Source organism: Eretmochelys imbricata, chromosome 9 (genome assembly GCF_965152235.1).
Source record: "Eretmochelys imbricata isolate rEreImb1 chromosome 9, rEreImb1.hap1, whole genome shotgun sequence".
Lineage (NCBI taxonomy): Eukaryota > Metazoa > Chordata > Testudines > Cheloniidae > Eretmochelys > Eretmochelys imbricata.
In genome coordinates, this window is record NC_135580.1 from 87873889 (window position 1) to 87890358 (window position 16470).

The 16470-nt window shown below is 40.2% G+C and overlaps 1 protein-coding gene across 1 annotated transcript in view; it reads right to left on the minus strand.

The window, feature by feature from the left end:
- The window catches only part of STAG2 (STAG2 cohesin complex component), a 183447-nt gene that overhangs the window by 61157 nt on the left and 105820 nt on the right, over positions 1–16470 (minus strand). Inside the window, exons 11-15 of the mRNA XM_077826345.1 lie at positions 11606–11704; positions 11422–11501; positions 10291–10398; positions 4847–4958; positions 3628–3745 (exon numbers count right to left, since the gene is read on the minus strand). Of these exons, the coding sequence (XP_077682471.1) occupies positions 3628–3745; positions 4847–4958; positions 10291–10398; positions 11422–11501; positions 11606–11704 (517 nt within the window). The remainder of the gene's footprint in view (positions 1–3627; positions 3746–4846; positions 4959–10290; positions 10399–11421; positions 11502–11605; positions 11705–16470) is intronic.

Consider the following 16470-nt stretch of genomic DNA (forward strand, 5'->3'; position numbering starts at 1 on the left):
CAGAGGAATAAATACCGAAGAGGGAGAGGAACTATTTACGCTCAGTACCAATGTGGATACAAGAACCAATGGATATAAACTGGCCACCAGGAAGTTTAGACTTGAAATTAGAAGAAGGTTTCTAACCATCAGAGAAGTGAAGTTTTGGAATAGCCTTCCAATGGAAGCAGTGGGGGCAAAAGATCTATCTGGCTTAAGATTAAACTCGATAAGTTTATGGAGGCGATGGTATGATGGGATAACATGGTTTTGATAATTAAATATTCATGGTAAATAGGCCTAATGGCCTGTGATGGGATGTTAGATGGGGTGGGATCTGAGTTACCCAGGAAAGAATTTTCTGTAGTATCTGGCTGGTGAATCTTGCCCATATGCTCAGGGGTTAGCTGATCGCCATATTTGGGGTTGGGAAGGAATTTTCCTCCAGGGCAGATTGGAAGAGGCCCTGGAAGTTTTTCGCCTTCCTCTGTAGCATGGGGTACGGGTCATTAGCTAGAGGATTCTCTGCTCCTTGAAGTCTTTAAACCATGATTTGAGGACTTCAATAGCTCAGACATAGGTGAGAGGTTTTTCGCAGGAGTGGTGGGTGAAATTCTGTGGCCTGCATTGTGCAGGAGGTCAGATTAGATGATCATAATGGTCCCTTCTGACCTAAATATCTATTAATCTATGAAAAATACCTACAAAGCCAGGTGTTTATGCTGAGTCAGACCCAGCCTGCGCAGATTCACAGTGAACAGCAACTTAGGTTAGGCTCTAGTTACAGACTGACATCTGTGCTGGGACTTTGCTGGTCTTTTCACCCCCTTCAGTGTCAGGGCTGAGGCTGCTTTCCCAGCACCTAAATTTCCCTGCATTTTGGAACTAGAAGATTTAGCTGCTTATGCTTCCTATAATAGCACTGCTTGGAAGCATTTTTAATGTTCCCTTTTGGCCCCTGTGAAGCTGCTACATATGGAGCAATAAAACAGCACAGGATCTCTCCTGCGGTCTAGTCAAAGCAGGAAAAACAGCAGGGCAAGAAGTTTACCTCTTCAAACCTAGCTCCATTGTCTTTGGTTCTCACATATTAGAAATCAAGGACCTACACCATTTTTATTCCCCTTCCCCCCCCCAAAAAAAAAGCAATTATGGAAAATAAAGAACTAACATCCAACTAAAATATGAAGGGGACAGTACTGAGAATGATTCATTCTGATGAATCCATGTCCAAGGACTTTGTGAAGTTCCTGGTGGCTGGGGTTAGAAGGAACGGAGCCAGTGAACACACTACACGGCCTATTTTACTCCCACCCTCTGAATGTTCAAAGTAGAAAGGAGAGGGACGGGGTCATAAGAGCATTCTAACAGGCATTGCTATTGATAGGTTCCACTGGTCCAAGATACACTTCCAGCACATCCCAAGAGTGTGAATGTGCAGAGGCCATTCCAAGAATCTGGGCTTTTTGGAAAGCTCAAAGCAACAACTCTCCTAAGTAGAGCCTGTGTTTATCATAAATGTGTTACAAATTCTGCGATTTCTGGTTTTTGGAAAAAAACCTCAGAGCTGGTTTAAAGAAGAATCTACACCACACTGATCCTCCTACTTCTTTTGCAGAGGCTGAAGAAAGAAAACATCCTTATCCTTCCACTTTTGAGCACTGCTTCTGGGGGACAAACAGCAGGCACCAGAATGGCAGTTTTAAACTTCTAGTTAATTTCATTTAACAACCCAATCTCTTTGAAATATCTATGACTTAACATTACACTATTTTTGTGCGAGGGAGTTGTGCATGTACCAGAAGGCAAAGTTCAGACCTCAGCGTTTGAAAATATAAATGTATATGCACAAATACCTGTCCAGAACACTAATTTAAGTGGCTTTCAAATAACACATTTTCGATCTTTATTTGGAAAGTTTACTATTCCTTTAAGAGAATTTAATCTCTGGCAGTGGTGGTCACAGAATTTATTACAACAAAAGGACATTGTCTATGGGCACAGTAGACTTTCAAGCTCCAAAAGGTTAAAAGTAGGGCTGTAGATTAATCGCAGTTAACTCATGCGATTAACTAAAAAAATTAATCGCACTGCTCAACAATAGATTACCTATTGAAATTTATTAAATATTTTGGATGTTTCTACATTTTCAAATATATCTATTTCCATAACAACACAGAATACAAAGTGTACAGTGCTCACTTTATATTATTTTTGATTACAAATATTTGCACTGTAAAAATTAACAACAAAAGAAATAGCATTTTTCAATTCACCTCATACAAGTACTGTAGAGCATGGAAGTGCAACTTACAAATGTAGGTTTTTTTGTTGCGTAACTGCACTCAAAAACAAAGTAAAACTTTAGAGCCTACAAATGGAGCCCACAAGTCCACTCAGTCCTACTTCCTGTTCAGCCAATCGCTAAGAGAAACTAGTTTGTTTACATTTACGGAGGATAATGCTGCTCACTTCTTAATTACATCACCTGAAAGTGAGAACAGGCATTCACATGGCAATGTTGTAGCTGGCATCGCTAGATATTTACATGCCAGACGCGCTAAAGATTCATATGCCTCTTCATGCTTTGGCAATATTTCCAGAGGACAGTGTGTCCAGTGCTGTAGCTATCTTTAAAAATTCTTCTTTGCATTTTGTCAAATTTTCAGTGAAAGTGTTCTTAAAACGAACACATGCTGGGTCATCATCCAAGACTGCTATAACATGAAATATATGGCAGAATGCGGGTAAAACAGAGCAGGAGACATTGAATTCCTTGTGGGAGAATTGTGTCAAATTTAATTAACGCTTTTTTTTTTTTAAACGAGCATCATCAGCATGGAAGCATGTCTTCTGGAACAATGGTCGAAGCAAGAAGAGGCATATGAATCTTTAGTGCATCTGGCATGTAAATATCTTGCAATGTCAGCTACAAATGTGCCATACAAACGCCTGTTCTCACTTTCAGGTGACACTAATTAAGAAGTGGGCAGCATTATCTCCTGTAAATGTAAACAGACTTGTTTCTCTTAGCAATTGGCTGAACAAGAAGTAGGACCGAGTGGACTTGTAGGCTCTAAAATTTTACATTGTTTTGTTTTTGAACGCAGGGTACATAATTCTACATTTGTAAGTTCATCTTTCATGATAAAGAGATTGCACTGCAGTACTTGTATTAGGTGAATTGAAAAATACTATTCCTTTTGTTTTTTGCAGTGCAAATATTTGTAATAAAAATAAATGTAAAGTGAGCACTGTACACTTTGTATTCTGTGTTGTAACTGAAATCAATATATTTGAAAACGTAGAAAACATCCAAAAATATTTAAATAAATTGTATTCTATTATTGTTTAACAGTGCAATTAAGTTATTAATCGCTCAACAGCCCTAGTTAAAAGTTAGCATGAATAAAGGCTCCTCCCGTAGGCTGTAATTTTAACCATTATGTACTAACTCCATTGTGACTACTCTTAGTCAAATCATTAGTGATCCAGTCTGGGCAGTCCATATCAATCTGAAGTTATTTACATTCTGCTTAAATTATTCTGAAAATTTGGGTGAGTTAGTTTCAGTATCTCAACTATATCAAATGCTGAAAAATGAACAACATATCAATTTGGACAGCAAGATATCATGAAATCTCTTACGCTCCTCTCCATTGAGCGGCTCCTCCAACAGAAGACTATTCATACATTCCCAGTCCTTCAAGAGTTCTGTTGCACAGTCCCACATGCTGTCCACAAGATAAGCAGCATGCTCATGTAACTAAAAAGAATACAGTAGTTATATTCCTCAACCAATGAAAAAGATAGTTATAAAAGTGGCTACAATGCACTCGGCTGCTCTTGTTCCTTTTTGCCTGTGGCATGGTATCTGACTCCAAAGGGAAAATATATATATATTTTTTTAAACTTTGTGGCACATCAATCCAGAGAGATCAACAAACATTCTTACTAACGTCCTCTTTCGTTTATATTTTAACATTTTCAATTTGCTGAGTCACTAACAGTTATGTGGGCAGGATTTGAAGCAGCAGAAAGCAAACTTTGTAAGCTGTCTGAATCCAAACCTAATATGTGAGAAGACTGTGCCTAATTTTCCCAACAAACGGGTCTGATTCTGCAAGACACTGAGCACTCTTATCTCCCATTCATACAGGAGACATTCAACATTTAGCAAGGCCCAAACTTCTCTGTACTCCATTTCTTAGTGCTCTTTTAGTTCTGGGGGAATTCTGCGCCACTGCACATGTGCAGAATTTATGTCCCCTGCAGATTTCTTTGCTTTCCAACAGAAAAATGACTTTCTGACAGGGAAGCAAAGGGAAGCCACAAGAGTGGGCATGTATGTTTGGGGTGCCCTGGGCAGCTGGCAGAGAGGTAAATCACTGTGGGGAAGGAGGCGGGACTGGGGAAGACCCAGCTGGTGGCTACTACCCTGCACCAAGATCAGCTGCTAGTCACAGGCGGAGAGCTGCACAGTGATCTCCCACCTCTGTGCAGCCATTGGCCTGTGCTCCCAAATGCCATGCTGGAGCCTCCACAGTTATTTGACAAATAAAATTTGCAGAATTTTAAAATATTGTGTGCAGAATTTTAATTTTTTTTTGGCACAGAATGCCCTCAGGAGTAATATATATATAAATTATATGGTTTTAAGTGACTGGCTGTCTATTCCATTAAATGGGTTCCTGTACTCTGCAGATCTTCAATGATATACTACACTATAAAGAATAAAGTCTAGAGTTTCCCAGAGTAACCATTTAAAACAGGAAACCAGTAAGGACATGTACTACATGAGAGCAGGAAAGAATGGAACTCTCTCTAAGCCAAAGTGATAAAAAGGATAACGTGAAACTCAACTTACTTCACTTTCCAAAAAGAAAAACACCAAAGTCTTCACAAGGTTAGCATTTGGACCTTGTCTCCCCCTCCTTTTAAGTAGTCCATCATCTTCAGGCTCTCTGCGACTGAAAAGCCTAAGAAAATATTTTTAACATAAAACATTTTCTCCTTGAAGGAAATAAGAAATGCTATACTGAAACAGACTAAAAGGTATTAGTATCCTGTTGCCAACAGTAACCAATGCTGAATATTTCAAAGGAAGATGTAAACCCCTATTAATGTATCTATCTGTGCAATCCTGTACTCTAGAAGCATATTTCTTGACACCAGCAGGTGATCATTTATGCTCTGAAGCACAAGAAATAATCATTCTTAATTTTATCCTAAATAACCGAAACTCAGATGCTCTTATTCATATAAAATATATATTTTTTTAAAAACTTAACCAAGCTATTTAACTAATTATTCTGCAGCAGTGAATGTCCAAGTTTTATGTTAAGTACTGTATCTTTTTATCAGTTCCTTTTATTAATGTGGAAAGGAAAAATGCAATTACACTGAACAACACTGTCATAGTTTAGAGATACAAATGAACTGCTGTAAGCAATACTACAATGTAAACTTAATATTGTCATAATCAGTTTATATCAAGACACAGACATTACTACAAGACTAACGCAGACTATTGTGTAACATGCATGTTTTACTTGTGGATCTAGATTATTTTGAAGGAGGATGGGTTGATTGGATGTGCTGTCTTTAAAACAGTTTTATAGGTGCTGCCTTTTGATTTCATGGTGTGCTTCAGATGGATGCTATAGCAGGCACAAAAGCTTCTAAGAGGAATGGAAGGATCATGTGGATCTGCAGAACTTCATGAACTCCAATTATTGGTAACTAGTTTTCCTTACTCCTTTATGAAATTGCCTCTACAGACCCCCATGCCCCACTCAGAAGACTAAGAAGCAATGGAAAGAGTATCAGGATAAAGGAAGAAAAGTATTACTAATTGGAGAGTGAAGCATTGCTCTTTACTTTTCTGAAACAGGCATCTGATCAACTTCTGAGTAAAATAACAGCGCTTTGCAAAGGCATGCTTTTTTGAAACAGATATCTAATCTAGCCTCTGAGCATGCTTGGGAAAAGCCCATAGGTAAGTCAAAAACATGGAGACCTGGGAGAAGGGCTGGAATTTGTGGGGAGCATGGGCTATTATAGCAGGGATAAAGGAGAGACAAGATAGAAGGGGGGGGGAAATCAAATCAGTATCTTAGATGTCTGTATACTAATGTAAGAAGTATGGGGAATAAGCAGGAAGAACTCAAAATGCTAGTAAATAAACACAACTATGACGTAGTTGGCATCGCAGAGACTTGGTGGGATAATACCCATGACTGGAATATTGGTATGGATGGAAACAGCTTGCTCAGGAAGGACAGGCAGGGAAAAAAGGGAGGCGGTATTGCCTTATATATAAAAACGTATACAATTGGACTAAGGTTGAGACAGAAATAGGAGACAGACTTGTTGAAAGTTTCTGGGTAAGGATAAAAGGATTAAAAAACAAGGGTGATGTCATGATAGGGGTCTACTACAGACCAGCTAATCAGGACGAAGAGGTGAATGAGGCTTTTTTTTAAACTAGCAAAATCATCCAAAGTACAGGACTTGGTGGTGATGAGGGACTTCAACTACTCAGACATCTGTTGGGAAAACAACACAACAAGGCACAGATTATCCAACAAGTTCTTGGAATGTATTGTAGACAATTTTTTATTTCAGAAGGTGGGGAAAACTACTAGGGGTGAGGCTGTTCTAAATTTGATTTTGACAAACAGGAAGGAACTTGTTGAGAATTTGAAAGTGGAAGGCAGTGTGGGTGAAAGTGATCATGAAATAATAGAGTTCATTATTGTAAGGAATGGTAGGAGGGAGAACAGCAAAATAAAGACCAAGATTTCAAGAAGGCAGACTTTAGCAAACTCAGGGAGTTGATAGGCAAGATTCCATTGGAAGCAAGTCTAAGGGAAAAAACAATTGAAGACAGTTGGCAGTTTTTTCAAAGAGACATTATTAAGGACACAAGAGCAAACTATCCCACTATGTAGGAAAGACAGGAAGAATGGCAAGAGACCACCCTGGTTTGCTCAGGAGATCTTAAATAATCTAAAAATAAAACTAAAGTCCTACAAAAAGTGAAAACTAGGTTAAATTATAAAGGATGAATATAAACAACACAAGTATGTAGGGACAAAATTAGAAAGGCTAAGGCACAAAACGACATAAAACTAGCTAGAGACAAAGGGTAACAAGAAAACATTCTACAAATACATTTGAAGCAAGAGGAAGACAAAGGATAGGGTAGGCCCATTACTCAAGGGGATAGGGGGTGGAGGGAGAGAGATACCAGAAAATGTGGAAATGGCAGAGGTGCGCTTAATGAAGACTGTTTCTGTTTTCACCAAGAAGGTTGGTGGTGATTGGACATGAACATAGTGAATGTCAGTGAACATGAGGTAGGATCATAGGCTAAAATAAGAAACAAACAAGTTAAAAATTACTTAGACAAGTTAGATGTCTTCAAGTCTCCAGGACCTGATGAAATACATCCTAGAACACTCAAAGAGCTGACTGAGGAGATATCTGAGACCTTAGCAATTCTCTTTGAAAAGTCATGGAAGATGGGACAGATTCCACAAGACTGGAAAAGGCCAAATAAAGTGCCAATCTATAAAAAGGGAAATAAGAACAACCCAGGGAATTACAGAACAGTCATCTTAATTTCTGTGCCCGAAAAGATAATGGAGCAAATAATTTGCAAACATCTACACGATAATAAGGTGATAAGTAACAGTCAGCATGGATACATCAAGAACAAATTGTGTCAAACCAACCTGATAGCTTTCTTTGACAGGGTAACAAACCTTGTAGATAGGGGGCAAGCAGTAGACGTGGTATATCTTGGCTTTAGTAAAGCTTCTGATAGTGTCTCACATGACCTTCTCATAACAACCTAGATGGAGCTACTATAAGGTGGGTACATAACTGGTTGGAAAACCATTCCCAGAAAGTAGTTATCAGTGGATCACAGTCATGCTGGAAAGGCATAAAGAGTGCGGCTCTGCAGGGATTAGTTCTGGGTCCAGTTCTGTTCAATATCTTCATCTATGATTTAGATAATGACATAGAGAGTACACTTATAAAGTCTGAGGGTGATATCAAGCTGGGAGGGGTTGCAAGTGCTTTGGAAGATAGGATTAAATTTCAAAATGATCAGGACAAACTGGAGAAATGGTCTGAAGTAAATAGGATGAAATTCAACAAGGACAAATGCAAGGTACTCCATTTAGGAAGGAACAATCAGCTGCACCCGTACAAAATGGGAAATGACTGCCTCGGAAGGAGTACTTGAGAAGGGATCTGGGGATCATAGTGGACCATAAGCTAAATATGAGTCAACAGTGTAACACTGTTTCAGAAGAAAGTGAACATCATGCTGGGATGTATTAGCAGGAGTGTTGTAAGTAAGACATGAGAAACAATTCTTCAACTCTACTCCACGCTGATTAGGCCTCAACTGGAGTATGTGTCCAGTTCTGGGCACCATATTTCAGGAAGGATGTGGACAAATTGGATAACGTCCAGAGAAGAGCAACAAAAATGATAAAGGTCTAGAAAACATGACCTATGAGGGATGATCGAAAAAACTGGGTTTGTTTAGTCTGGAAAAGAGAAGTCTGAGAAGGGCATGATAACAGTTTTCAAGTACAAAAAAGGTTGATACAAGGAGGAGGGAGAAAATTTGTTCTTCTTAACCTCTGAGGCTAGGACAAGAAGCAATTGGCTTAAATTGCAGCAAGGACAGTTTAGAATGGACGTTAAGAAAAACTTTATGTCAGGGTGGTTAAGCACTGCAATAAATTGCCTAGGAAGGTTGTGGAATCTCCATCATTGGAGATTTTTAAGAGCAGGTTTGACAAACACCTGTCAAAGATGGTCTAGATAATACTTAGTCCTGACATGAGTGCAGGGGACTGGACGAGATGACCTCTTGTGGTTCCTTCCATTTCTATGATTCTATGATTTGAGCTCCAAGAGGCAGCTTTGTAAGTTTCAGGAATTGATATAGCTGCCCTCCCATTAGTGGCATGCAGGATTTATGCCTTAAATCCCAGAAAAGCTTAAGCAAGTGCTTAACTAAGCATTTGAGTTGTCCAACTTTAAACACTCATTTCAGCGGGACTAATCAAGTGTTTAAAGTTGAGCAAGCGTATAAGTCTATATGACGAGTCTGAAGTTTTAATAGCACTGATTCTCCACATAGATCATAGCAGGTCTGCATAAAAAGATGATCCATTTTTATAATCTCTTATAAATGGCCTACATTTCTCAAAGAATGTAGGTGTCCTACAAAAGGACTTTGCACTATCCTAAATAATTATTATTTATAATAATATACTGCCTGAGAGCCCACTGTGCTAGGAACTGTACAAAAAGACAGTTCCTACCCCAAAGAGCTTACAATCTCAGTAACTATGTAATAGCTACACAGTAACAGTTTGGTAAGTAAAAGGAGGGAGAGCCCTTTTATATCCAGTTTATACAATCTGCCATTGTCAGTAGATTAGCTGAAGCAACGGCCACTAGAAATACACACTACAGAGAAACAGCATTATTGCAAAAGAGTAAGCTTCGTAAGGACCAAATTCAAATCCCACAGACTTGCAGATTTATAGGTGGATACAGATTTAACAGACTCTTAATGAATTCTTTTACTGAAAGATGAGAAGAAAAACGGAAGCTTACAGGAGCGAGCTAAACCACAATGGCTGTCACATGTACCAAGACAGCAGACAATCCACAATAATCTGGGTCAGTCATGTAAGAGAAAGTAATACCAATACACATTCTAGTCCATTCCATAAAACATCTCCACTTCTAAGTGTAATATATGCGACATTTTACATGGCATTCATGAGATCTGGGTGTATTCTTCACATAATTTAGATGGGATGGCCACATATTAAGCAAAAAAACTACGAGCTACTTACGCAAGTGTATATTTTGTGTACATGCTACATTACACAGAAAAGATATTTAAAAAATTATTTAAAACATTTCACGAGACAGGTTTACAACTTGTAGGGTCTTGTCAGATTACCTGCAGTTTCTGGATTCTCAAATAATAGCCAGCATCAGGACTAATTCTTCTATCTGAGCCTGGGTTGTGACTTTTTTTTTAAATTGTAGATCTCACTACAAATTATCCATGCCTTTGTCACTTACAGTCTGAACTGTGATATACAGTGTCCCGCATTTTAAAACAAAATATTTTAACACCTACTTCCTTATTCAGATTTCCCTTTTCCTAGCTAAAAGGTAAAGAATATCCATAATATTAGTACTTTTTAGATAGTCCATACAATAAAAAGGTAATCAATTAATATTAAGTATATTGCCCCTCACTTTTTATAAAGAAACTCCCCTGCAGCTACTGCTACTGGCCGGTGAGCTGAGTAAACCAGATGATAGACATTTTCACAGTCTTCTGCAGTCAGAACTTCTTCACTACTCCTAGGAAGAGAAAGGGAAAAAATACAGAGACCAAAAATGTAAGTCTATCATTAGACAGGAGAAAAGGGAAGAGTCAAAAGAAAGCCTTGTCTTTAAAATGTCCTCGATCCTTTAAAAAAGGAAACAAAACAAAAACAAAACAAAAAAAACCCCTTCTACATGGAGGATACAGCACTGCTAAAATATCAGTCTAACTTGTTGGGCAACCCTTTGCTTTGCCTACATGTGCCATGCTTTTAAATCAACAGGGTACTGAAACTTTTACTTCACAAACAAAATCAAGTCAAGCCTGTCTCCAGTTACATACTCTATAGCAAGCTGGTGGTTCTGCTTCATGCCATCTCATCGGGTTATGGATAAGAAAGCTCAGGTACTAGGGTTAAGATTCTCAACTCATTCTAGGGGACTCATACCTTCCAAAAAATTAATCAAGATTGTTTCTAAATGGCCTATGGTAATGCTTAACCTCACCCTAAGATTTTAATGTTATGTATCCATTTCACCTATAGTATCTGGTTTAGAAAAAGATCTTAATCTGAAACTATACTAGCCCCGCCCAAAGAATATCTTTGAAGTAAATTGTCTATTGATCGTCAGAAAGTTTCTCAAGATATAAAAAGTTCTGTTTTTAAAATAAGCATTCCACGAAGTTACACTACGTTGTCTAAAACATATCCAAGACATACTATGTTGCGATCAAAGAGTCAGCTTAGTTCAGTTATTGCCTCCTATCAAACACATCTCACCTGCAGTATATCTTTTTAGTTCAGCTCTACTATGAAAACTTCAAATTGAAATGAGTGTCGTAATATTTCTAGCATTTAAATGTGTAAACTGGGTAAAGGTTGGGATGATATCCTGGCTGGAAATGTCACTGCTAACTATTTCTAGAATACATCATTGTGCTACTGTAAGATGGGCAAACTTCTCTCTGCTCTGTACTGAGGCGTCTGACTTACACTTATACACACGGATATTTTTATTCTTTTACTTCATATTGGTCAGAAATAGACATATACTTACTGTAAAACAAGAGTAAGTAATTTTATTGCTTGGACTGCAACATCATATTCTTTGTCAAGAGTCATAGACACAATTCTATCCTAAGAACAAAAAGGAAACTATTTTCAAAGCGGCACAAAGTAAAACAGAACAATTTTTAAAAAGCTTAAAGTCTGTTTTCTTGAAAATATCAAACTATACGTACCTTGAATCGACTGGTGAAGAGTTCCAATTTGGAATTAAGCTCTTTATTATAGTAAAGTCCTTGCAAAGCAGTAAGACATTTGAGTCTTACCTCCCCTTGCTAAAATAAAATTAAGAACTGGATTAAAACCAAGTATCTGAAGTGTATTTCATCTTCAAAGCATATATAATTTTCCACTTTAAAATATGAATGTGTCAAAATAAAATTAAGTTCCTGTGGCTCACATTATCTTGTTTTCCCACATCACTGGCATAATTATTAGCAGCTCTTCTCCTGAGCAACAAACTAACAAAGATTATCATCATGATATTGATGTCATAATTACATTTGTATCCTCACTACGTTATTTTTACTTTTTTTGTTTGTTTGTTTTTTACACTTTCAGGGTGTAAAAAACATTTACAAACTTTGTAACTGTTGTTCTTTGAGATGTGTTGCACATGCCTAGGGCCCTACCAAATTCACAGTCCATTTTGGTCAATTTCACGGTCACTGGATTTTAAAAATTATAAATTTAATGATTTCAGATACTTAAATCTGAAATTTCATGGTATTGTAACCATAGGGGTCCTAACTCAAAAGGGGGTTGCAAGATTATTGTAGGCGGGTCGCAGTATTGCCACCCTTCTGTGCTGCTGCTGGTGGAGCACTGCCTTTAGAACTGGGCGCGTGACCAGCAGCCGCCATGCTCTGGCCATGCAGCTCCGAAGGCAGTGCAGAAGTAAGGTGGCAATACTGCGATCTCCCTCCATTAACCTTGCAACACACCCCACAGACTCCCTTGTGGTCGGGACCTACAGTTTGAAAAATGATGGTCTCCCCCGTGAAATCTGTATAGGATAGGGTAAAAGTGCACAAGAGACCAGATTTCATGGTCTGTGATGCGTTTTTCCTAGCTGTGAATTTCAATTTCTATACATCTCCATTCCACTCTTGGTGTGCATGCACCCTACCCACAGTTGCTGGAAATTTTTCCCTCAGTGGTACGCACTGGGGTGGCTCGAGCATCTTCTGATGCCATGTGCTATTAGCACCATTATAAAGCGCCTAGCTGACCCCATACCCCATCAGTTCCTTCTTTCCAGAAACTCAGGTTTAGAAGTGTAGGAAAGCGGATCATGGAATGGACATGTGCAACACATCTCAAAGAGCAACAGTTACGAATGTTTAGTAACTGTTTTTTCTTCAAGTGATTGCACATGTCCATTGTCACTCATGGTGACTCTCAAGCAGTGATATAGCAGGAGGGATCAGAGTTTACAGATAGTAACACAGCCCAACCAAACTTGGTATCATCCCTAGAGTCTTGGGTGATGATGTAAGGAGAGGAGAATGTGTGCATCGATTACCAGGTTCCTGTTTTACAAATGTCCTTAATAGCAATCTGCACAAAGAATGCTGCTGAGTATGCTTATGATCTTGTGGAATGAGCAGTCAGGTTACTTGGTGGTAAAACACCTGCCTGATCATAACATGTGAGAATACACGAAGTTATCCAGGACGACATTCTTTATGATGAGATTGGGAGACCTCTCATTCCGTCCGCTACGGCCATGAACATTTGGGAGGACTGCCAAAACAGGTTAGTTCTTTATATGTAGGATGCTCGAACTCGTCTAACATCCAAAGAGTGAACTTGTTGTTTACTCCTATTTGCATGAGGTTTTAGGTAAAAAAACAAGTAGGAAAATTGTCTGATTGCTATACAACTGCTAAACTATTTTCAGGCAGAAACTAGCGTGAGGACGTAAGTACAGCTTATCTTTAAAGAAGACTGCATAAAGGGTTCTGATGTGAGGGCACAGAGTTCAGAGACTCTTCTGGAAATAACGATGGGAATTAGAAAAACTATACTTTTTCTGGAAGATGGCAAGGAGTATGTTGCTAAAAGCTCAAATGGTGGTTCCGTAAATTTTGACAAAACAAGGGGGAACAGGGTCCCTTACTTGAGAGTACAACCTTTCTAGGCCTTTGGGAAATATGACTGTCAAGTCATTGGAAAAAACAGAAGTTATCTACCTGAGGGTGGAAAGCTTATATTGCTGCCAAGTGAACCTTGACAGAGATAACTGCTAAGACTTGCCATTTCAGGTGTAACAAACAATCGAGTATATTTTGAATGAATGACTGCATCAGTGAGACTCTGGCTTGGGAAGCCCAGACCGAGAACCACTTCCATTTTGACAGGTAGACAACCTTGGTGTAGGGGTTTCTACTGCTTAGTAAGACCTGGCGAACTCGCTCCAAACAAATCTGTTCTCAGGGATTTAGCCAGGGAGCTTTAGGCCAGCGGTGGGCAACCTGCAGCCCATCAGGGTAATCTGCTTGCAGGCCGCAAGACCGTTCGTTTACACTGACTGTCTGCAGGCACAGCCACCTGCAGCTCCCAGTGGCTGGGGTTCGCTGTGGTCTGCACCACTTCCTGCAGCTCCCCTTGGCCAGGAATGGCGAACCGTGACCATTAGGAGCTGCGGGTGGCCATACCTGCAGACAGTCAATGTAAACCAACTGTCTTGCAGCCCGCCAGCAGATTACCCATCGGCTTCAGGCTGCCCACCACCGTTCCAGGCCATTAAAGGAATGGAACTCAGGTTTGGGTGGAGCAGCTCACTGTGTTCCTGAAACATCAAATCCAGGTGCAACAGGAACAGGACTGGAGTCACCACAGACGTCTAGCAGAGTGGACAATAATAAAACCCAGGCGTGGTCCCACTTCATCTTTAATAGTGCTGTGTGTAGGACTTGGATTGGGAGGAAAGCATAATAAAGCTATCCAGTCCAGGATAGCAGGAAGGTGTCCGTGATGGAACCCGGACTGCAGCCTTGAAAGGAGCAGAAACATCACCTTCGTGGACGGGTGTAGTAGGGAGCAGTTTGCTAGAGGTTTGAAGGGTTTATGCCTGAGGGCTGTTAGGACCAAATTTAAGTCCCATGGTTGCGTAGGTGGTCTCACGTCCGGATAAAAGGGTTTGGATGCCCTTAAGGAATCGTTTTGTGATTGGGTGAGCGAAGACTGTGGTGTCAACGGATTTTTTGGTGAAAGGCGGTGACAGCCACAAGATATACCTTAATTGAGCCGAGGAATATAGCGTATGGTTTCAATCTAAAAGGTAGTCAAGAACCATTCGAAGAGGTGCAGATGTTGCAACAGTTTGTCTAGCGACACACCATGCAGTAAATCTTTTCTACTTATGGAGATAAGCATTGCGTGTAGTAGCACTCGCTGGATGTGTTCAAAGCAATCTAGCTCCTCATCAGAGCCATGGAGGAGTCAGGCCTTCACATGTAGCATTCCTACCTTGGGATGTTGTAATTAGCCTTCCCATTGTGTCAGTAGATCTGTCTGGAGAGGGAGTGTGATCGGGGTCCATGCCGACATCTGTGTAACATATGGATACCACACTTGTCTTAGCCACGTGGGGGCTATTAAGATGCCTTAATATCAGTGCCGGTATTATTGTTGTCAAAGTGACCATCCCAAAACTGTGTGTTCTCACAAACTTGTTCAGATGCATGAGATATAGGATGGGTTGCAACCCCCGCCCCCCACTTTGTTTTGTATTAAAACAGAGGGAGTAAAATCCCTTCCCTCTGTGTTGAGCAGGGACAGCCACCACTGCCCCTACTTGAAGGAGATGTTCTACCTCTTGGCATAAGTGTTTGTGAGAGGGGTCCCTGAAAAGAGACGGGGAGGGGGTATGGGGAAGGGGTATAGACAGGAAAGGAATGGCATAGCCCAATCTGACGACTTCCAGGGCCAATTTGTCTGTGGTGATTGATCCCATTAAACCCCAATTGGGTGGCTAACGGTCTCCAAAAACTTGGATGGATGGAGTAAGTGCTGAAACGGGTAAGAGGTCTTCCAGACACTCAACCAAGACTTCAAATTTGCTTATTGGAGGAAGTAGGTTGAGATGCCGCTGGTGGTCGTGGAGGTCGTCGCTGCTGTGGTCTTTGCCTCTGTCGTGGCTGTTGTTGGTTGTATGGGCTTTGGTGTTGCTTTGTGTAGGACTGACATCTAAGTTGTTGATACGGTTGATATCTGTATTGTCTGCTTCTTGTGGCAGGTGTATGGATGTCCAGGGACCAGAGGGTGGCCCGTGAATTTTTCATGGTGTGCAGCACTTCATTGGTTTTGGCTGCAAATGGTTTTTCTCCATCAAAAGGGAGATCTTTGACAGTATTTTGCATCTCCCATGGGAATGATGAGGAACTGAACCACAAGGCTTGGCACACAACTACAGCTGTAGCGGTGGAGCTGGAGGCCTTGTCAGCAGCATCCAGTGCAGCCTGTAGAGCCGTGCGCGAAATCATCTGTCCTTCAGAGACCAGAGATTTTAATTTGTCTCTTTTCCTCAGGAATGTCATTAGTAAATTCCATAAATTTGCCATAATTCTTGTGGTCATATTTGGAAAGTAATGTTGCATAATTCGCCACCCAAAATTGTAGCGTAGAAAAGTATACATTGCGCCCAAATAGATCCAGCCTCCTACTCTCCTTATCAGAAGAAGTGGACCAAAAGTGTTGTTTGCTCCTTCGACTGGCCGCTTCCACTACCAGCGAGTTGGGTGCTGGGCATGAAAAGAGAAACTCTGATCCCTTGGAGGAAACATATTTTCAGTCCACCCTCTTGCAGGTTGGGGGTATTGTGGCTGGAGTTTGCCACACAGTCTTGGCGGGTACATGATGGCCCCATTAATGGGAAAAGCTATAGCGGAGAAGGACGATGTCTGTAAGATATTGGTTAACTCATGCTGAGTTTCCAACACTTCCTCCAAAAGATCTTAAGCTCATTAGCCACTCTTTTGAACAGGTCCTGAAAGTGGGTAAAGTCATCTGCAGTGGTTGGTGGTGTAGGTATAAT